This window comes from Aulonocara stuartgranti (genome assembly GCF_965226115.1).
Source record: "Aulonocara stuartgranti genome assembly, chromosome: 6".
NCBI lineage: Eukaryota > Metazoa > Chordata > Actinopteri > Cichliformes > Cichlidae > Aulonocara > Aulonocara stuartgranti.
Window position 1 is genome coordinate 18,298,503 of NC_138944.1, and position 24,187 is coordinate 18,322,689.

At 42.8% G+C, this 24,187-nt stretch overlaps 1 protein-coding gene across 1 annotated transcript; it reads left to right on the forward strand.

The window, feature by feature from the left end:
* Positions 1-923: 923 nt before the first annotated feature.
* Positions 924-1,952, forward strand: LOC309707719 (uncharacterized protein). The gene is made up of 2 exons (XM_082535200.1): positions 924-1,326; positions 1,456-1,952. The coding sequence occupies exons 1-2, from the start codon at positions 1,059-1,061 to the stop codon at positions 1,845-1,847; spliced, it is 660 nt and encodes a 219-aa protein (XP_082391326.1). The 5' UTR covers positions 924-1,058; the 3' UTR covers positions 1,848-1,952.
* The last annotated feature ends 22,235 nt before the right edge of the window (positions 1,953-24,187 follow it).

Here is a 24,187-nt window from a genome sequence, read left to right on the forward strand (position 1 = left end):
AAAGAGCGTGGATATAATTGTCCGGTGAATTGGTTTGGCAGTGTGAGCAGTTGTTGGTAGACGTAAAGCCCATCTTGAACATCCGATGACCTGTATAGTGCACTCTATGTAATATTTTGTATTGAATTAATTGAAGACTGGGATTTCTAATTAGATTAAAGGTTTTTAAGCAAATCTGAGACCAGAAGTTTAGGTCTAAGTTAACTGATAAATCCGCTTCCCATTTTGCAATAGGAAGTGATATTGATTCATCTGTTTTAGAAAGCATTCTGTATATTTTGGATAGTAATTTGGGGGTTTTAAGAGTAAGAAATTGAACCACACTTGGTGGTGTTTGTAGTTCAACTTGACCCGGTTTAAATTTCTTTTTTACTATGGATTTAATTTGTTGATATTCTAAAAATCTTTTCTTGTTGATCCCATATTGTGTAACTAGTCCGTCAAATGAAATAAATTCTGTTCCTTCTAGTATATGTTCTAAATATTTGATTCCTTTACCACTCCAATCTGAAAAGTTTATCATATTATTGTTTTGTAATATGTCAGGTTTGTTCCAGATAGGTGTACGTTTGCATGGGATTAATGAAGACGCTGTCAATTTTAGAAACTCCCACCATGCTGTCAGAGAAGCACTGATGTTGATGCTTTTAAAGCATTCATGTCGTTGGATGTTTGAGCTGATAAATGGTAGGTCTGAGATCTCTAGATTATTGCAAAGTGCTTGTTCTACATCTAGCCAAGGTTCATCTAAGAGGGTATGTTTTAGCCATCCTGAGCCCACAGGAGGAGGAGAGGAGGTAAGTGACGGAAGTGACGGACAACGTAAGCGACTCATGTTGTAACTGACGTCAGACGCCGGAGATTTTGGCGGAAAATTAAAGCAAATGGTAGTTTTGATTTGAACAAATTCATTTAAGCTTCAGCATTACCAAATACACTTATCAATTGTCTTATAACTAACACTATTTGTCTAAATAATCTCCAACACCCTGGAGAACAACGAGGAGAGTTTAGAGACTCTCCAAGATTATATTGATCAGTGCTTTCAGGATCTCGTGATGAAGAAGACCCCGTGTGCAGCTTCCCCGGCCAAACCTGAGACGCCGTCGTCGAAAAGACAACGCCCGGCAGATTCCCCCGGCTCAACATCGCCAGCCGGCAAAGATATTGCCGACATATTGGAGTCAATCGACAAGCGATTGTCCAGTTTCGACGCAAGGCTGTCCTTGGTGGAGATTCTTAACCGAGAATTTAAATGCTTGCGAGAATCCCTGGAGTACAGCCAGCAGCAGGTGGAAACGCTTGCTGCTGAAAATGCCACGCTAAGTGAGTCGGTGAAATGTCTCACAGATAATGTTACCCAGCTCAATAGAGAAAATAAAAAAATAAAAGAAACAGTTATCGATCTACAAGCTCGTAGCATGCGTGATAATCTTGTATTTTCTGGTATTCCAGAAGCCGCTGGAGAGGACGCGGAGACCACGGTAAAAAGCTTCATCAAAACCCACCTGAAGCTGCCGGAGGACACTGTGAAGAACATCGTCTTCGATCGGGTACATCGCCTCGGCCCCATTCGGGCTACGACAGGGAGACCACGTCCTATCGTGGCCAAATTTGGCCACTTCAAACAAAAGCAACACGTGAAAAGCCGCGGCAGGGAATTAAAAGGAACGGACTTCAGCGTGAACGACCAGTTCCCCAAAGAGATCTTGGAACGACGCAGGGTCCTCTTCCCAATCCGACGCGGCTTCATCCAGAAGGGCTCCCGCGCTGTCATCGCTGTGGACCGGCTGTACGTGGACGGACAGCTCCACCACGACCCCAACATCACTCCGTGGCTGTATTAACCTCACACCAGATAAGAATCAGCTACACCATTTCCCTATCCACACACACTAACTTGCATTAACATCTGTTTAACTTACCAGTATCAAATCGCATCTTAAAGTGTGATTTCATAGCAGAATTAACACCATCACTCTCCGTCAGTGATTTAATTGGAATGTTTACGTTTTGTTTTGTTTTTTTTCTTCTCGTTTTTTTTTCTCCTCTCTTCCCCCCCCCTCTTGGTTTTATGCTGCTCACCCCTGTCCTTGGTTTCTTTCTTTATTCCTTTCACTGCCTCGATCACCTGCTTCAACACTCATCCACAAACATTCTTTATTTCGACACATACGCACCATGCGCTCAACGGCAGCACATTTACATCAGTCAGACAGTGCACACAGTCGTTTAGGATACACACACTTAAGCCAAGCCTACTCATATTAGTAACTATGCATACACAAAGTCAGACCCACGGAGCATCTCGCCACACATTTTTTCTCTCTCTCCTTCTCTTTATGTATGAACAAGTGACGTATTCTCTCCACCTGGCTAAGCGACGCACACAGCATACATCCCTAGTTATACACAAACATCTATGGGTACACTGAGGTTCATTACATGGAATATAAATGGAGCTGGCTCCAGAGTAAAGAGGTTAAAAATATTTAACCAACTCAAAAAACTACAGGCAGATGTTGTCCTTTTACAAGAGACCCACAGACCTCTTAGAGGTTCGAATGAACTTAAAACACCTGAGTTTCCTAATGTGTTCTCAGCTTGTTATAATTCTAGACAAAGGGGAGTAGCAATTTTAATACATAAAAATATTAATTTCACAGTACTCGATACAGTTATAGATCCAGAGGGCAGATTCTTAATTATTAAACTATCTATACTTGATAAAAAGCTATGTATTGCAAGTGTATATGGTCCAAATGTTGATGATCCCTCATTCTTTCACGGTTTTTTCAGTGCACTCTCTGAACACTTAGATGGCACACTTGTTCTTGGAGGCGACCTCAACCTTGGACTAAATGAAGACATGGATAGGCTCAATACAGCGGGAACTCAGCGTAATTGGCAGTCCACAAATATAATCAAACAGTATATGAGCGACTTTGGTCTTTGCGATGCATGGCGCTCCCTTCACCCCACCAGTAAGGAATATACTTTTTTCTCACATGTCCATCACTCCTACTCTCGTCTGGATTATTTTTTGGTCAGCAGCTCACTGCTGAACGACATTTCAGACACTGAGATTCATCCTATAGTTGTCAGCGATCATGGTCCTGTATCTTTAACACTAATGCACAAGAATAATACTACGCCAAGAAAAAACTGGAGATTTAATATATCACTACTTAAAGATGAAGACTTTATTAAATATTTTAAAAAAGAGTGGACTTCATATTTGGACTATAATGACACTCCCGAAACATCAGCTTCTGTTCTATGGGAAGCAGGGAAAGCTGTGATGAGAGGTAAAATAATTTCTTTCTCATCACATAAAAAGAAAAAAGAAAACAAAAATATTCAGGAATTAGAAAAAAACATCAAATCACTAGAAGAAGCCTACGCGTCCCACCAAGATCAGGAAACATTGAACAAAATATGCAAAACAAAACTAGAATTAAATGAGATAATTGATAAAAAAACAAAATTCTTAGTACAAAGACTACGCCTACAAAATTATGAACATGGTAATAAATCCGGTCAATTTCTAGCAAACCAGCTAAAAATAAATAAAGAAAAAACAACTATATGTGCTGTTCAAGATTCATCTGGGAACACAATATATGATCCGATACAAATAAACAACATTTTCAGGGATTTCTATAAAACGTTGTATTCACCACAAATAAACCCATCTAAAAAAGAAATTGATCAGTTTTTGGACAACATAACTCTTCCAAAATTATTGGACACTCAAGCAATGGCACTGGATTCACCACTGACACCAGGTGAACTCCAAGAAGCCCTGATAAGTATGCCCAATAATAAGGCTCCAGGTCCAGACGGCTTTCCTGCAGAATTCTACAAAGAATTCTGGTCGATTCTAGCACCAGTTTTCTACAGAACGTTGTTGGAAATTAAAGAAAAGGGCAGACTTCCATCAAATATGAATTCTGCAAACATTAATCTCCTGCTAAAACCAGGCAAAGACCCTGTATATCCCTCAAGCTATCGTCCAATATCCCTTATAAACGTAGACCTTAAAATAATCTGCAAAGCTCTCTCAAAGAGACTGGAGAAAATAACCCCCCTCTTAATTCATCCTGACCAAACTGGTTTCATAAAAGGTAGGCACTCATCAACAAATACACGTAGATTACTTAATTTGATAGACTACTCATACAGTAAAAACCTAGAAACTACAATATTCTCTTTAGACGCAGAAAAAGCATTCGACAGAGTTAACTGGAAATTTCTATTTGCAACTTTACACAAATTTGGTTTTGGATCCTCTTTCATAAACTGGTTAAAAATATTATATAATTCCCCAACAGCTTGTGTTAGAACAAATGACCAGACATCCTCCAGCTTCTGTCTCTTGAGGGGCACCAGGCAGGGATGCCCACTCTCCCCTTCACTGTTTGCAATTTTTATTGAACCACTAGCAGCAGCAATTAGACAGAATTCAGTAATTAAGGGCATAAAATGCAAGAACATGGAACATAAAATCAGCCTTTATGCGGATGATGTGTTACTCTTTCTCCAAAATTCACAAACCAATATCTCTGGGGTGATTGAATTGATAAACTCTTTTGCAAGAATATCAGATTACTCAATTAACTGGTCAAAATCTACAGTCCTACCGATTAATTGCTCCTTCCATAATTCCTCTTCTACACCACTGCAATCGGGAAATATAAAATATTTAGGTATTAATGTTTCTCCCAAGCTTGCAGATCTAACTAAATTAAACCATATCCCACTTTTAAAGAAGGTAGAAGATGATCTGGCTAGATGGAAATGTCTACCCATATCACTCATGGGAAGGGTTGCCGCTATAAAAATGATGGTCTTACCAAAAATAAATTATTTATTCTCAATGATCCCAACTAAACCGCCACAAGATTGGTTCAGATCTCTAGATTCATGTATGTCCAAATTCCTTTGGAAAAATAAACCCCCACGTATAAGCTTAAAAACACTACAAAAGACCAAGGATAAAGGAGGACTAGAACTGCCTAACTTTCAGCACTACTTCTTAGCCAACAGGCTTCAGTTTATCTCAGGATGTTGTCATTTCTTGTGCTCAAGGAGCCAATTTCTGAGAACTCACGGCAGTGTGCCTCCTCGAGATGTCATCCAATTTTGCGCCCAGAGATGTTATTCCGGGCTAACGCTTCCGAGATGTATCCAGTCTGCAGTCAGAGATCTTATTCTGAGTATTCACAGCAGCCGTAGCCTCTCCAAGATCTCATCCGTGCTGACTCAATGAGCCCATTTTGAGAAACTCACGCTTCTCCCATCGTTTCAATCCCAGCAGGCAGCCTTGTGGGGGTTTGAACAGCTGGTTCCGCTTTCTTAATTCTTCGATAAGTCAGGGCCAAGCCAGCTCCGATCCGCCAGAACCCTGTTACCATGGTTCCGAATAGGTAGATATCTTCAGCACTCAGGCTCACCCGAGCCCAAACTTCTCGTTGAGAAAGGGGTGTCAATTGCATTTAGGGACCAGTTGAGCCAATCCATAATTCCTCTTTTAGGTTTTAGAGAACAGACTGTGAGAGAAGTTAATTTGCTTAAAATCACAAAAACAATCGATTAATAGTAACTTAAAGTTATTACAATACAATTGGATCATGCAAACATATGTAACACCGGTGAAATTGAATAAATATAATAACAGAATTCCAGATACATGTTTTAAATGTGGAGAAGCCCGTGGAACATTTTTCCACTGTATATGGGAATGCAGAATTGTCCGTGCATTTTGGCAGGAGGTGATGAACAAAATAAACCAAATTTTGAATAAAAAGATTGCTTTAGATGTAGAAATGTTGCTATTACAAGTGTATTCTAAAAATCTTAAACTAAGAGCCCATCAAATTAAGTTTATGGATTATTGTACATTACAGGCAAAACGTATGATTGCATTAAATTGGAAAACATCAGATCCTCCTGCTATTGGTGCTTGGATAAATTCTTTGGCACAGTGTATGGCAATGGAAAGGATAACGTACTTTCTCAAAAACAAGTTAACATATTTTGATGAAATTTGGAAGCCATTTAAAAACTTTATAAAAGAAGTAAACATCGGACAACTCCTGCAGGAGTGTGGATGAGGAGAAAATTGTTTAGTATGTGCTAGCTATTTCTATTGTCTACTTTTTTTCTCTCCTTTCTTTTTTGTTTCCTTGAATATGTATAAATGCCACATATTGTACAAATGTATACATATTCTATGTGGGGGTTTTTTTGTTTTTGTTTTTTTTGTTGTAGGTTTGGAAGAGAGCAGGGTGGGAGGTGAGGGCGGGGAAAAAGGGTTCCTATTACAGCAGCATATAATTGGGAAAACAAACCTTTGTATGTTGTTGCAAAAAGCAATAAAATTTATATTTAAAAAAAACTTACAGGATTTGTCTTCTAGGATGCAGGCTCCAGGTGGAGCTGGGAGTTAAACAAGCTTAACATTTAACCGCTGGCTGATGTTTTTTCTTTAACGCAGGGTTAAAGCCAAGCCAGCTCCGATCCGCCAGAACCCTGTTACCATGGTTCCGAATAGGTAGATATCTTCAGCACTCAGGCTCACCCGAGCCCAAACTTCTCGTTGAGAAAGGGGTGTCAATTGCATTTAGGGACCAGTTGAGCCAATCCATAATTCCTCTTTTAGGTTTTAGAGAACAGACTGTGAGAGAATGTTCCAGGGAAAATACAAAAAAAAAAACACGAGACTAGACAAGGACATAAGCAGGGAAGATAAGGGAGAGGAGAAAAAGTGCGTCCGCCTCCTCCGACAGCCAAAGAAGAAGAGGGGTGAAATATGAGTCACTGTATTCCATTACAGTTACCGTTTAAAAAGGCAGGCCTCGAGCAGCAGAGTTCTGAATGAGCTGTAGTTGTCTGATTGATTTTTTAGGTAGACCTGTAAAGATGCTGTTACAGTAATCAAGCCTACTAAAGATGAATGCATGGACTAGTTTTTCCAGGTCCTGTTGAGACATCATATCTTTTATCCTTGAAATATTCTTGAGGTGATAGTAAGCTGATTTTGTTATTGTCTTAATGTGTTTTTCTAAGTTTGGGTCTGCATCCATCACTACACCCAAATTTCTCGCCTGGTTTGTGGTTTTTAGGTGTTTAGATTGAAGTTCTCTGGTGACCTGTAATTGTTTTTCTTTGGCTTCAAATTACTTCAGTTTTGTTTTTGTTTAGCTGGAGAAAATTGTGGCACAACCAGTCATTAATTTTCTCAATGCATTTACCAAGAGCCTGTACAGGGCCTCGGTCTCCTGGTGACATTGTGATATATACTTGTGTGTCATCTGCATAGCTGTGGTAGTTTATTTTGTCGTTCTTTATAATCTGTGCCAGTGGGAGCATGTAAATGTTAAACAGAAGAGGTCCCAAGATGGAACCTTGGGGAACTCCACATGTGATACTTGTCTGCTCAGATGTGAAGTTACCTATTGATACAAAGTATTTCCTGTTTTCTAAGTATGTTTTGAACCAGTTTAGTACAGTTCCTGAGAGACCTGCCCAGTTTTCTAGAAGTTTGAGTAATATGTTGTGGTAAACTGTATCAAATGCTGCACTGAGATCCAGTAAAACTAAGACTGATATTTTTCCACTGTCTGTATTCAGACATATGTCATTAAACACTTTGGTCAGAGCGGTTTCAGTGCTGTGGTTCTGTCTAAAACCTGACTGGAAGGCATAATAACAGTTGTTCTGTGTTAAGAAGTAACTGAGCTGTTGAGAAACTGCTTTTTCAATTATCTTACTTAAAAATGGGAGATTTGAGATCGGCCTGTAGTTGTTCATTTGTGTCTTGTCAAGATTGTCCTTTTTCAGTATAGGTTTAAGTACAGCAGTTTTTAGTGGTTCTGGAAACACACCTGACATTAAAGAATAGGTGACAATCCGTAACAGGTCTGACTCCAAAGTCTTTGAGACCTTTTTGAAAAAACTTGTTGGCAGGACATCTAAACAGCAAGAGGAGGAGTTCAGTTGACCTAAGATGTCCTCCAGGTCTTTGCTGTTAATAGGGTGAAACTGTTTCATGGTGTTTAAACAGTTTTTCAGTGGACATGGTACATATCCTGAATCTGCTGTTGATGTACCAATTGCTTGTCTAATCTTTTGGATTTTGTCTGTGAAGAATTTGGTAAAGTCGTTGCAGGCCATGGTCGAATGAAGTTCAGCTGCGACTGGCACAGGAGGGTTTGTTAGCCTGTCAACTGTAGCAAATAAGACCCGAGCATTATGACTGTTTTTGGTGATGATGTCAGAGAAGTAGGACCTCCTCAACAGGAGGATGACAGAGGCCAGAGTGAGAGACTTTACACATGAGTGTGTGGGCCCTGCAAATTTAACCTTTTAGCTGTAATTTTTCTGGGTTGCTGGGTTTATGCGTGCAGGAAACTGTGTTTACAGGCTATACAGGGAGTGCAGAATTATTAGGCAAGTTGTATTTTTGAGGAATAATTTTATTATTGAACAACAACCATGTTCTCAATGAACCCAAAAAACTCATTAATACCAAAGCTGAATGTTTTTGGAAGTAGTTTTTAGTTTGTTTTTAGTTTTAGCTATTTTAGGGGGATATCTGTGTGTGCAGGTGACTATTACTGTGCATAATTATTAGGCAACTTAACAAAAAACAAATATATACCCATTTCAATTATTTATTTTTACCAGTGACACCAATATAACATCTCCACATTCACAAATATACATTTCTGACATTCAAAAACAAAACAAAAACAAATCAGCGACCAATATAGCCACCTTTCTTTGCAAGGACACTCAAAAGCCTGCCATCCATGGATTCTGTCAGTGTTTTGATCTGTTCACCATCAACATTGCGTGCAGCAGCAACCACAGCCTCCCAGACACTGTTCAGAGAGGTGTACTGTTTTCCCTCCTTGTAAATCTCACATTTGATGATGGACCACAGGTTCTCAATGGGGTTCAGATCAGGTGAACAAGGAGGCCATGTCATTAGTTTTTCTTCTTTTATACCCTTTCTTGCCAGCCACGCTGTGGCGTACTTGGACGCGTGTGATGGAGCATTGTCCTGCATGAAAATCATGTTTTTCTTGAAGGATGCAGACTTCTTCCTGTACCACTGCTTGAAGAAGGTGTCTTCCAGAAACTGGCAGTAGGACTGGGAGTTGAGCTTGACTCGATCCTCAACCTGAAAAGGCCCCACAAGCTCATCTTTGATGATACCAGCCCAAACCAGTACTCCACCTCCACCTTGCTGGCGTCTGAGTCGGGCTGGAGCTCTCTGCCCTTTACCAATCCAGCCACGGGCCCATCCATCTGGCCCATCAAGACTCACTCTCATTTCATCAGTCCATAAAACCTTAGAAAAATCAGTCTTGAGATATTTCTTGGCCCAGTCTTGACGTTTCAGCTTGTGTGTCTTGTTCAGTGGTGGTCGTCTTTCAGCCTTTCTTACCTTGGCCATGTCTCTGAGTATTGCACACCTTGTGCTTTTGGGCACTCCAGTGATGTTGCAGCTCTGAAATATGGCCAAACTGGTGGCAAGTGGCATCTTGGAAGCTGCACGCTTGACTTTTCTCAGTTCATGGGCAGTTATTTTGCGCCTTGGTTTTTCCACACGCTTCTTGCGACCCTGTTGACTATTTTGAATGAAACGCTTGATTGTTCGATGATCACGCTTCAGAAGCTTTGCAATTTTGAGACTGCTGCATCCCTCTGCAAGATATCTCACTATTTTTGACTTTTCTGTGCCTGTCAAGTCCTTCTTTTGACCCATTTTGCCAAAGGCAAGGAAGTTGCCTAATAATTATGCACACCTGATCAGAGGTGGGACCAAGTCATTGTTTTGCAAGTCTCAAGTAAGTCTCAAGTCTTTATCCTCAAGTCTCAAGTCAAGTCTCAAATAATGTCAGGCAAGTCAGAGTCGAGTCTCAAGTCACTGGTGTAAAAGTCCGAGTAAAGTCACAAGTCTGAAATTTTGAATTTCAAGTCCTTTCGAGTCTTTAAAAAAAAAAAACGAAAAAAGAATGTTGCAGTTATGCTAAATGTAAATATTAGACCATGTAATTTTTAAATCTGTGTTTTTCTCAACACATGACAAAATAGTGAACTTGCAGCTCAATTAAACTTAGCTCCAAGAATAATTTTCACCGACAGTTCTGAGATAAGCTGCATGTTATTCTTGGATGCGGTTGTAGGACCGGTGTTGTGCCAAAAAGTGATTGTCTGCCAAAAACTGATTTCTGGTATTTGCCAAAATTGATTGCTCGTATTTAAACTGCTATAAGTAACTTGTTGGGCTATAATACACTCAACAAAAATATAAACGCAACACCTTTGTTACTGCTCCCATTCCCCATGGGATGGACGTAGAGACCTAAAATTCATTCCAGATACACAATATAACCATCCCTCCCAAACAGTGGTCACAAATCAGTCCAAATGTGTGGTAGTGGGCACATCTGCTATATTGAGATTATCCATCCCACCTCACAGGTGTGCCACATCAGGATGCTGATCTGACATCATGAGTAGTGCACAGGTGTACCTCAGACTGCCCACAACAAAAGGCCACCCTGGAATGTGCAGTTTTGTCTCACAGCAAAATGCCACAGATGCCACAAGCAATGAGGGAGCGTGCAATTGGCATGCTGACAGCAGGAATGTCAACCAGATCTGTCGCCCGTGCATTGAATGTTCATTTCTCAACCATAAGCCGTCTCCACAGGCGTTTCAGAGAATATGGCAGCACATCCAACCGGCCTCACAACCGCAGACCTCGTGTAACCACACCAGCCCAGGACCTCCACATCCAGCAGGTTCACCTCCAAGATCGTCTGAGACCAGCCACCCAGACAGCTGCTGGAACAATTGGTTTGCACAACCAAACAATTTCTGCACAAACTGTCAGAAACCGTCTCAGGGACGCTCAACTGCATGCCCGTTGTCCTCATCGGGGTCTTGACCTGACTCCAGCTCGTCGCCGTAACAGACTTGTGTGGGCAAATGCTCACATTCGATGGCGTCTGGCACGTTGGAGAGGTGTGCGCTTCACGGATGAATCATGGTTCACATTGTTCAGGGCAGATGGCAGCTGAGAATGTCCCAGTTCTTGCATGGCCAGCATACTCATCAAACATGTCACCCATTGAGCATGTTCGGGATGTGCTTGACCGGCGTATACGACAGCGTGTACCAGTTCCCACGAATATCCAACAACCTCGCACAGCCATTGAAGTGGAGTGGACCAACATTCCACAGGCCACAATTGACAATCTGATAGACTCCATGCGACGATGTGTTGCACTGCATGAGGCAAATGGTGGTCACACCAGATACTGACCGGTTCTGGGTCCCCAGACCCCCAATAGCGCAAAAAACTGCACATTCCAGGGTGGCCTTTTGTTGTGGGCAGTCTGAGGTACACCTGTGCACTACTCATGATGTCAGATCAGCATCCTGATGTGGCACACCTGTGAGGTGGGATGGATTATCTCAATATAGCAGATGTGCCCACTACCACACATTTGGACTGATTTGTGACCACTGTTTGGGAGGGATGGTTATATTGTGTATCTGGAATGAATTTTAGGTCTCTACGTCCATCCCATGGGGAATGGGAGCAGTAACAAAGGTGTTGCGTTTATATTTTTGTTGAGTGTATATGAAACAGATGTCAAATGCATCCCTCGTGGATGGCATATAGTCATCTTGAGCCACAAACAACATCCGTGTAACAAGGTAGAAGCCACAATCAGTTTTTGGTAGTGACTTTTATATAACCTTTATTTTTGCAGTTAAAAACAATCTCATTAACATTAAAAATGTCTTTTGTAAGAGTAAGTTGGCCAAGAGGACAGCAGAAATGGCAGCAAATATTACAATAGTTCTTTAAAAATATTTTAAGTAGGGATAAAGGACCGGATTGGTTATAATGTAAGTACAATAACACAGAGTTGTGAAGATACTTGAAAAACTGATAATTTTTTAATTCTCTATATAACCCCTTTGTAAACCCTGTTCACCGAAGTCTATTTACGAACATACATAAAGATATTACACATAAAAAAAATACACGGAAACATTGGAAATCACTTTTTGGCACAACACCGGCTTTAAAATCGTATGACAAAAATATCATACACATAAAAAAAAAACTGCATCACCAACGTAGCCTGGACAACATTTGCTAGTTAGATGAAGTCAGCTATCTCATCGTAGCATGTTTATTTGCATATTTATAATTATACGGTTCTTGGAGTGAGTGCATACACTCATGAAGTTTAGTAACTTCAGGTCACTGCAACAAGCCCAGGTACAGTTTACCGACGGATGGGTGCAGGACCTTGAAATGCACCGTGTAGAAAGTAAAGACCATCGTACGTATCATAAGTTTACCAGTCTCACAAATCGTCTTCATAAATACACATTCGTTAACTGTTTATTAATAGGACCTTTGAGCTCAACGGTAATTAATTAGTAGTGGAAATAATTTCGGGTACGCATCACAGAAATGTAGTAGTGACAATAATATTGTATGTTGTAATCGCACTGGGCAATTAGTGATACAAAAAACCTGTTTTATCCTGTGAATAAAAGTATGTGTTTTTGTCAATGTACCATAATAACAGAAGCGAAACGCAATATTGTGTCAGGACAATTCACTGTTTATACACAATAAACAAAGGAGCATAGCGCGACAATTTCTGTTCAGCGCCAGACTTGCTTGTAACCTATATCACCAATTATGTTAAGAAAAATGACGCATTAACTACAACAGCAGACTGACCTTTGTGGAAATGCTTGGAGCAGACTAACATGTGAGCTGGAGTGTTCTGGGACGTTATATTTGGTCTTTGAATGGCTGCAATCCAGTCCATCCGTCACCTCTTTGTTACTTCGGAAACACGGCTTGAACAATTTCTTTTCAACGACGTAATCCGATAACAACCGATCTCTTTACCCGTCGGCTTCCCGTGGCTGTCATGCGACCGGCTATTGCAGTTAATAATACAACAGCTTCTTGCCATTTTTTGTGTTTCTTTTTATCGCTGTGTAACTGATTTCAATTGAAAGCCTGCGTGCGCTAGTACCTCTTGCCACGAGTTCCCAGAATCCTTTGCGGTTCTACCCCGGAATGACGTCACATTTTCAATCTCTATATAATATACATGTTAAATTTTATATTTGGGGTGAAATATCAAGTCTTTTCAAGTAAACCGGTTCAAGTCCAATTCAAGTCCCAAGTCTTAGAACGTTTTTTCAAGTCAAGTCTAAAGTCATAAAATTAATGACTCGAGTCTGACTCGAGTCCAAGTCATGTGACTCGAGTCCACACCTCTGCACCTGATATAGGGTGTTGATGTCATTAGACCACACCCCTTCCCATTACAGAGATGCACATCACCTAATATGCTTAAATGGTAGTAGGCTTTCGAGCCTATACAGCTTGGAGTAAGACAACATGCATGAAGAGGATGATGTGGACAAAATACTCATTTGCCTAATAATTCTGCACTCCCTGTATGTTGATTAGGCTATTACGCTGTGTTATTGGGAAAATGGTGAACATTACAGTGGGAAAATGAGCATACAGTGTGAGACACATATTGTGTTAAAACCAGTATTGCTTCTTTTACAGCAGAGTGTTAACTTTATGACCTTTTACAGCACCTCTGGAGTCTGTTGATCTAGGTTTGACCTCCAAGATGCTACTGCTAACATTTGTTTTCTCTCTAAGAGTGCTTGTAAAGGATTCAGCACAGACAGACAAGTGACAGAAGAAAAGCAAGAGATACAGTGATTACAGAATGGTTTAAAGTTGGGCTCATTATTTGACCACTATTGAGCTCATAGACATAAATTAAGTGGAGTGACAAACTTAAGGAAAGTCACTGATTACAATGTGGAATGAACACGTGGGATGATCCATGATTTGAGGCGAATTACGGTGATAGTAGTGGTTTAATGATTTGGAGAAAACTGCATTGACACTTGTCTCTATGGTGCTGAATACTTTATTACTCTTATGATACAGTTGTTTGCAAATGTGAAGTTTGTTTCAACTTACAGGATTTGTCTTCTAGGATACAGGCTCCAGGTGGAGCTGGGAGTTAAACAATCTTAACATTTAACCGCTGGCTGATGTTTTTTCTTTAACGCAGGGTTACAGGTTTGGAGTAGAGCTACTCTAAGGGACAAGCCCTGGGGAATTTTTAAAAGAGAATGTGCAACTTTCTCGTGCATGTCCCATTGAGTTTAGTTGACATATGGAAAGGACCATGTGGCAAAAGAGGGTTTTCTGGAGAGCTGTCATGTTTGAAATTGCAAGTGTCGTGAGGTGAAGTGACTGAGGAGATCGTCCACAAGATGGAAGCTGAGGCCAGGAGAGAGGTTTCAAGAGGACCAGTGAGGAGCAGAGATCACCTCCAGCACAGCTGACAACCCACAGAGGGCTGTGCCACTTGATCAAGACTGGATTGTGGACAACAGTGAAATCCAAAAGAAAGACATTGGACGTTGACGTTGAGGAAGACAAGTACGGTGTAAGACTTGCTCTGCCCGAAATCTTCAGCAGCGTTGGAACGGGAAACTGAAGGATGAAGGGCGTGTGCTAAGCTCCAATCGACAGTGCACAGAGGGATTTCAGCGATGGAATTGTGATTCTGTGAACAGCACAGACACCAGGAGACTGGGAATGACTGACAGGAGTTTCCGAAGGATGAATGACCACTTAATGTTGCATCACTGTGACATGCGTACTTTGGCACTCTGAAGAGGGTCTTCCTGTGTTTCATTCGCATCATGAATACTTCTTCAAGCAGGCTGAAATTTTGAGCCATGGGCCTGCCATGACTCAACAGGAGGGAGAAGAGCATAACAGCCATAAAACAAAATAACTGGATCCAGTTTCCTTCTCAAAAAAGATTTTCTGCAGAGATGAAAGGAGGAGTTGTAAATGCAGATGATCTGCCAGGTGGCTTTGTTCCCCAAACAGGAAGAATGCTTGAAGTGAGAAGATTTGGGGGTTGATGGTTGATGGACCAGGGTCTGCTCCTGCACACCAAATCTGGAACTACTGTCCATCATGTGTCGTCCTTTTTATCTACCTCGGGAATTTACATCGGTCATTATAAGTGCCGTTTATATTCCACCACAAGCGGACACGGTCACCGCCTTATGCGAGCTGCATGAGGCACTCACACAGCACCAGACACAACACCGGGACGCTGCGCTTATTGTGACGGGGGACTTTAATAGCGCCAACCTCAAACGCGCAGCGCCGAACTTTTATCAACACATCACCTGCCCCACCAGGGGTGAAAGGACACTGGACCACTGCTACACTACGGTCAAGGACGGCTACAAGGCACAACCCCGCCCTCCGTTTGGCAAATCTGATCACGCTGCCATCTTCCTCATGCCAAAATACAAACAAAGGCTGAAACAGGAAGTTCCGGTTCAGAGGAAGGTCGCGCGCTGGACGGATCAATCGGTGGCCGCGTTACAGGACGCACTCGATGACGCAGACTGGGGCATGTTCAGAAACAGCTCCGATGATGATGTCAACGTGTTTACGGAAGCGGTTGTGGGATTCATCGGGAAACTAGCGGATGATACCGTGGAGACAAAGACTATCACAACGTTTCCCAACCAGAAGCCGTGGGTGGATAAAACCATCCGCGACGCTCTGAGATCCCGCACCGCTGCCTACAACACGGGACTCACGACGGGGGACATGGACCCGTACAAAGCCACGTCATATAACGTGCGGAGGGCGGTGAAAGAGGCGAAGCAGCGCTACGGGAGGAAACTAGAGTCACAACTCCAACAGAGTGACTCTAGGAGCCTGTGGCGGGGACTAAGGACAATAACGGACTATAAAGCACCAACGCGTGACGAACGCGGCCGTGACTCTGGCAGACGAGCTGAACACTTTCTATGCTCGCTTCGAGGCTGCAGCTAAGGACTCCAACGATGCTAGTGCTAGCGGCGCTAACGGCTGCAGACAGGAAGATACTGCCAGCACCGGAAACGTGCTCGTCATCTCCGAGCATGAAGTAAGGAGAGCCTTCAAGAGAGTGAACACCAGGAAAGCAGCAGGACCAGACGGCATCCCAGGTCGTATCCTCAGAGACTGCGCATACCAGCTAGCTCCTGTGTTCACTGAGATATTCAACATCTCTTTATCTCAGTCGGTCATCCCCACATGCTTTAAAGAGTCCATCATTGTTCCTGTCCCGAAGAAACCCCACCCTGCTTCTCTCAATGACTATCGCCCTGTAGCCGTCACCTCAGTAGTGATGAAGTGTTTTGAACGCCTGGTCAGAGACTTCATCATTTCTTCACTACCAGACACACTGGACCCATTACAGTTTGCTTACCGTCCAAATCGTTCCACAGACGATGCCATCTCTCATCTCCTCCACACATCACTTACTCACTTGGACACTAGAAGGGGGAATTATGTTAAAATGCTCTTCATAGACTACAGCTCTGCATTTAATACCATAATTCCCTCCACACTCACCACCAAGCTGGAGCATCTGGGACTCAGCTCATCTATGTGTCAGTGGATCTCCACCTTCCTAACTGGCAGACCACAGGCAGTAAGGATGGGCGGACATGTCTCAGCCTCCACCACTCTCAGCACTGGAGCCCCCCAGGGGTGTGTTCTGAGCCCCCTGCTGTACTCTCTGTACACATATGACTGTGTGGCCACTACCAGCTCCACCACCATCATCAAGTTTGCTGACGACACCGTCGTGGTGGGCCTGATCTCTGATAACAACGAGACGGCCTACCTGAAGGAGATTAGGAATCTGGAGAACTGGTGCCAGAGGAACAACCTCCTTCTAAACGTCAGTAAGACAAAGGAGCTGATAGTGGACTTCAGCACTAAGCAGGAGAGGAACTACCAGACCCCTGTCATCAACGAGTGCCCAGTGGAGAGAGTGGACAGCTTCAAATACCTCGGAGTTCACATCACGCAGGACCTGTCATGGTCCTGTCACATCAACACCGTGGTGAAAAAGGCCCGTCAGCGTCTCTACCACCTCAGACGCTTGAGAGACTTCCAACTGCCCTCCAAGGTGCTCAGGAACTTTTACTCGTGCACCATAGAGAGCATCCTGACGGGAAACATCTTAACCTGGTTCGGGAACAGCACCATGCAGGACAGACGAGCTCTACAGAGGGTTGTGCAATCAGCTGAGCGCACCATCCGCTCCGAGCTCCCTGACCTGCACTCAATCTACAGCCGACGGTGCTGGACCAAGGCCAGGAAGATCGCGAAGGACCTCAGCCATCCCAACAACGGACTGTTCTCTCTGTTGAGGTCAGGAAAGCGATTCCGCTCCCTGAAGACCAACACAGAGAGACTGAGGAGGAGCTTCTTCCCGCAGGCGATACGGTCTCTCAATCACACCACCACACAGTACTGACCCACACATATAGTTCTTACACACACACTGGACATTCTGGACATTGTTTTTCACTTCATCACTTAAATCACTTTAAGCATATTTGCACTGCACAACACTGGTCACTATATTCTTCATTTCCAGTTAATACTTGTACAGCTGCTGTTATTGTGTATATATTTATTTATATTTCTTCATACATTCTTATATAGTTCTATACTGTGTATTGTGTATTTTGTTGTACAGTTATTTTATTTTCAACTTTAATTTATATATTTTATCTTATTCTTTCCCAGTTAAATTTACCCTTCATTCTAATTTGTGTTGTACAGTTATTTCATTTTTAACCTTAATTTATATTTTATCTTATTCATAGCCTTTTCCTTTTTTGTTTTCTTTAGGTCACGAGCAGTTGTCCAAGCATTTCACTACATATCGTACTGTGTATGACTGTGTACGTGACAAATAAAATTTGAATTTGAATTTGAATTTGAATGGAGACCATAAAAAAATGGGGCTGCTGATCAGGCCCAAAGCTTTGAAGATAGCCGGAAGCCGTATGGACAAACAACAAAACCAACTGGTGTGTTTGAATGCTCATTTCTACATACATTTAGACAAGGAAACATCTGGAAGAGACACTTATGGAGCACTGCTGGTCATGATGTCGGTTTGGTTATCTGGTGAGAGGGAAACATGAAGATGAAACCAGGAGATGTCCTTACTGAATCATCAGAGCTGAACAGGTGATGGAGAAACAAGTTTACCTTTTAGGTGACATGAATGAGTTAAAGGGAAGTTATGAACTGTTTATGAGAGACAAATAATACCAGGATGCTTTTCTAAGTAGCAGACAGCTGGTAACTGTGCAGGGGCGGGTCTAGCAGAGTGTTGCCAGGGGGCCAGGTAGGGCATTAACAGGGAAAGGTGGGCACAAAGAAATACTTTTCTTTCTTATTCTCATTTAAAATGTCTGGCTTTTAAAAAATAATTATCTGGATCTTAAAACAAATGATTGATAGATTGATAAATATATACCATCAAAACTATGTACATCACTGTCACAACAGCATTTGTTTTCATTCAAAGGCTTTATGATTTTTCCTATAATGGCGGGCCGGTCTATAGTCAAAATGCCCGGGCCGATTTTTTGTCCCAGTCCAGCCCTGTCGTTACTTACCCTGAACAGCGTTTCGTGGAGTGGAGCTAGCTGTGATAGCGTTAGCATTTGCTAACGTCAACACTGTGCGGTTGTGATGAGAACTTGGACCAGGATCCGCTTCATCTCCAGTACACTGCTGCAATACTCTCTCAAACTGAGGTGAAGACGTACAATCTAAGCGGTTAGCAAACTTGTCTCCTGCAGCCATGTCCTTCACAAGAATTGATACACCTGTAACGTTATTCGCGCCCAGTGTTTTGCATTTGTCGGTGCCTTAACTTTATTTTGAGCTGCATACTGCCACCGGCTGCATAGGAGACGCATTGCACCATTGAACCTAAATCGACACTTCATGAGCTATTACTTATGTCTGAGTAAAGGAGCAACCAATCACACAACTGGCTCCGCCCTGTCTCTCTTGATTGACAGACAAAGTCATTCTGCTGAAAAGTCGCATTATGAAATAAATAGACCATTGAGAAAAACGGGATTTTGAAATAAAGACTGACTTTGAAAAAAGGACATTTTGGAATAAAAACGGCTGGAAATAAATAAAATGCCTCAGCGATAATCTCTGTTATTGGGAAAGATAATGGCCATGAAATAATATTTCACAATAATAAGTAAATTTATAAAGCAGAACGTAATATATTTCACAATAATGAGCATTTTTTTCAAAATGTGTTCCATTATTTCACAATATCATTCTCACATTACATATCTGTGTCTTATTTATTCACATAGTTATTTATTTCATCATGACCTATTTATTTATTTAATTTTGAACACTTTGGAGTTCCATAGTTGATACCCTTTTCCAAGTCCATGATAGCAGGTGGTTGTAGGTTCAGACACTCTGCCTGCTTTGTAAACTCCTTCAGCTCAGCAGCAGACAACCTAACTCTCCTACCTGAGAGACAGAAAAAGTGTTAGCACTGGGGGCTCATGTGAGGGCACTACGATGGCACAGAAGTATTTAAGTTATCAAGAATAAAATTATATCGGGGACAATTTTCAAACGTTACTGCATCCATTTGTAATCAGCAATATTTTGTAAGGTATTTTAGTACAATTATGTACAGTGAAAAAATATTTGGCTTCTTTCTGATTTCTTAGTTTTTTGCATATTTGTCACATTTAAACGTTTCAGATCATCGACCGCATCTGAATATTAATCAAAGAAACATAATTACAAAATGCAAATACAAAATGCCGTTTTTAAATTATGGTTTTACTTTGTTAAGAGAAAAAGGCATGCACAGGTCCTGTGGGGAAAAAGCAATTCCAACCCAACTTTCTCACAGCAATGTACATCTTGATACTTTTTTTTTTTCTTTTCTCATTGAGTTTAAAATTTTGCCTTTTACTGTTATTTGGTTGTCCTCATTCTGACGACAGTATTTGGAACCTTCAGTTATTTATTTAATGGCCTGGAAAAGTGGAAACGACTGTTAATCATTGTTTTAATGTTGTTAATGTTGTTGTAATTTGGAAATTAGTCACCAGCATCTCTTTCAGCTTTCATAAATTAAATGCATGAAGTTGGACCATAAGAAAAATTACTGAGTACTTCAACATTACAGTATTTAGCTGTGTCATTGTTTTTACTCAGGAGCTGAAGAGCTCTGACTGTGGTTCTTCCGATGGTGTTATTTGAGTAGATAACAAGGCAGTCAGGGCAGCCAGTATTCAGCAGGACAGCAGAAATTTGGTAAGTGTGCACTGTGGACATGTGCAAATACACACCAATCGATATATACTGAAAGTGTTGTGGCAACGCTCGGCACCAAGTCTAAATCCGATCATCCAAATGTTTGTTCCCTCAGTAATACTCACCCAGAGTGAGAGTGTTGTTAACCAAAGTTATGTTGGTTTTCAATGTTAAGCACATGCCCATCCTTTTAGAAGATAAAATTAGAGAGATTTTTACATTATTATTTGAAAACAGTGTCAGTTCAGGCGAAACAATTACACATCCAGTCTTTCAGGAGGTCTCACCACTCGACCAGATCTGGTAATAGTCCCTGTTGGTCTGAGGTGGCTCCTATTTCTCCTCAGAAAACCCCTGTCTGTCTCTACCACATATGATCTGGGAGCACTGGCAGGTCCAACTACTGCTCCGGTAGTTCCTTCAGTGGTAATCCACACTTTCTGTCCTGACGATAGTTCCAGAAGCGGTCTGACTCTATGCCTGCGGTTGTAGTGTTTTGCCTGCTCACGCCTCCCCTCCTCATCTTTTTTGCGAAAAGCCTGTAGGTCAGGCCACTTTGGCACTAGCTTTGCCACAGCTTGTGGCAGCGTGGTCCGCAGGTGTCTCCCCATAAGCAACTGCGCCGGCGAGAGCCCATGTTCCAGTGGGGTGGCCCTGTACCTAGCAGTGCTCTGGTGTAGTCACAGTCCTTTTTCCACAAGTCTTTAATAGTACGAACAGCGCGTTCTGCCTCCCCGTTGGCTTGGGGGTAGCTGGGGCTGCTCGTTTCATGTGTGAACTGGTACTCTTTGGCAAAGTGCTTCAACTGTTCTGATGAAAATTGCGGCCCGTTATCCGATACCACAGTCTCGGCAATACCATGTCTTGCAAAGGCTTCTTTTACAGCATTAATAGTGACCTCTGCAGTTGTGTGTCTCAGTTCAGCTATCTCAATGTACCTTGAGAAAAAATCAATAATCAGCAGGAAGTGTTTCTTTGAACAGATCCATGCCGACTTTTTGCCACGGGCGGTCGGGAACAGGAGTTGCCAGCATTGGTTCACGGCACTGTAACCTATGTTTTTGACATGTTTCGCACCTGTCTACCATTTGACGTATTTGGGTTCAGATGCCCGGACACCACACCGACTCTTTTGCTCTGGCCCTGCATTTTGAAACGCCCTGGTGGCCTTCATGCAAACGTGACAAAACCTCCGCTCTCATTTGAGGTGGTATCACAAGTCTCTCCCCTTTCATGAGAAGACCATGGACTAGATTGAAGTCCATTCTGTATTCCCAGTACCCCTTTAACTCTGGATCTAGTTTACCTTTTTCTGGCCAGCCTGTCGCACATTGATTCACCACCCTTCTACACAGGTCATCCATTTCCTGCGCCAACTTAATCTCCTCCAGCCTTTTATCTGTTGCTGGGAGATGGGAAACTACACCGTCCACGAAAACCTCCACCTCTTTTTCCAGCTGAAGATCCCCAGCAGAAGGAGGCCCCGCCAGCGGTGCTCGTGAGAGAGCATCAGCAGTGACGAGGTTCTTCCCTGGAACATGGACAATGGTGAAAGTAAAGCGCAGCAGCCTGAGGCGGAATCTCAGGATGCGTGGAGGCAGGTCGTCCAGGCCTCTTGTGCTCAGAAGAGGGACCAGGAATTTGTGATCTGTGATTAGAGTGAACTGTAAGCCCATGAGGTAAGATGACAGTCGTTCACACGCCCACGTTACAGCGAGCACCTCCTTTTCTATCTGCGCGTAGCGTTTCTCTGTGTCTGTGAGACCTCTTGAGATATATGTGACCGGTCGCCAGGAGTTGTCAGACTGTTTCTGAGTGAGAACAGCCCCGATACCGTATGGCGATGCATCTGCAGCGACTCGTGTATCTGCTGAGTTGGAGTACTGAGTGAGCACTTCTGGAGAGCTTAATATCCCTTTTAGTCTCCTAAATGCTGTTTCCTGTGGCTCCGCCCATATCCACTCGTTTCTGTCTTTTAGCAGTTCCTTTAATGGTGTGATGATTGTGGCTAGTTGTGGCATAAACTTCGCAAGATAGTTGGCCATGCCCATGAGACGGCGCACATCTTCCACACTCTGAGGCTGCGGCAGCTGCTGGATTGCTGTTATCTTGTTGGGATCAGCCTCAATGCCTTTTGCTGACACTTTGCGTCCCACAAAGATTATTTGACTTTTAGCAAACTCACACTTCTCATTCAGAGCGAGACCCTCCTTCTGAAACATTTGGAGCACACAGTGCAACCTCTGGTCGTGCTCCTGCCTGTCTCTGCCATATACAAGCACATCATTGGCGTGACAAATCACCCCTTCAAAATCTTCCAGCATCTGTAACATTCGCCTTTGGAAATGTTCCGGCGCCGATGCAATGCCAAAAGGAAGGCGGTTGAACTGAAACCTTCCAAAAGGCGTGATGAAGGTAGTGAGTGGCCTTGACTCTGGCGTGAGTGGAATTTGCCAGAATCCAGACCAGGCGTCGAGCTTTGTGAACACTTTAGCATCTTTCATCATCGCTAGTGTTTGATCTACTGCTGGGAGGATGTGTCTTTCTCTTTTGACTACTGTGTTCAGGGGGGTGTGAGGTCCACACATATTCTGGGGGGCTTTCCTGCTGGTCTGGGGACCACTACCATGCCAGAACACCACTCTGTAGGCTCAGTGACTTTGGAGATAACACCCATTTCTTCCATTCTGTGCAGTTCATTTCTCACTGCATCTCTGAGGGGAAGAGGAACGCGTCTTGGGGCAGATAGGGCTATTGGTACAGCTCCTTGCTCTATCTCAATGTGATAAGGCTCCCTCAGCACGCCGAAATCTTTAAAAACGTCTGGGTATGCTGCCCTGAAATCTGTCACCGATTCCGTTACTGTGCTTACTCTGTACACAAGACCCAGAGCCTCACATGCTGGCCTGCTTAGCAGTGGCTGTACTAGACCTGACACAAGGTAGATGTCTTCAGAAACACTGCGCCCTTTCACTGCTAGCTGTGCCTCGAAGCAGCCTTTAACATTGAGTGGGTTACTGCCCGGCCCTAGTAACTTCTTTCTGGGTCTCTGCAGCTTACCATCCCTGTCTGGACTGTACAAACCCTCTGGAATAAATGTAACATCCGCCCCTGTGTCAAGTTTAAAATATACATTTTCCCCATTTAACTTGACCTTTTGCACCCAGGGCTGTGACCTCCCAGTCTCTACTTCACCCAAGAACACACAATCCTCGCTGTCTGTATCTTTCTGATTTTCTGTCACTTTGCGTAGCGCTGTAGCTTCGCTACTGCGACAGACCGCAGCAAAGTGCCCTTTTTTCTGACATTTTCGACACTGTACCTCTTTGGCTGGACATTCTGTCCATGAGTGTTTGTTCTTGCGACCACATTCCTTTACGCTTTGCTTGATTGGGTTTTGTTCTTTCTTCTGCCACGTCTGCGTTTTCCCGCGTGTTGTATTTGTCCGTATTGTGTCCATGTTCAGTGTTTTCTCCACTGCCGCGCTGCTGTGAAGTATTGATTGTTGTTTCTTTACCGTTTCGCTCTGCCTAACTTTCTCAATGGCTTTAGCAAGAGTCAACTCTGAGTCCATTTGCAGCAGCTCCCTTATGAGTTTGTCTTTGAGTGCTCCAAATGCACAGTTTTCTGCAAGGTTGTGCACAGCAGTGATGAACGACTCTGTACTTTCCCCATCCTGTTGCCGTCTGGAGTTAAACTGTGCTCTTTCAAAAATTACGTTGTGTTTTCCTACGTAATGTTTGTCAAATGCCTCTTTGACAGTAGCATATTTCTTTTTATCTGCATCGCACAGTGGTAAAACTGCCAAAACATCAGCAGCAGCGTCTCCCATAGCATACAGGAGTGCGTTAACTTGATACTCGTCTGATTTGTTATCAAGAGCGGTTGCAA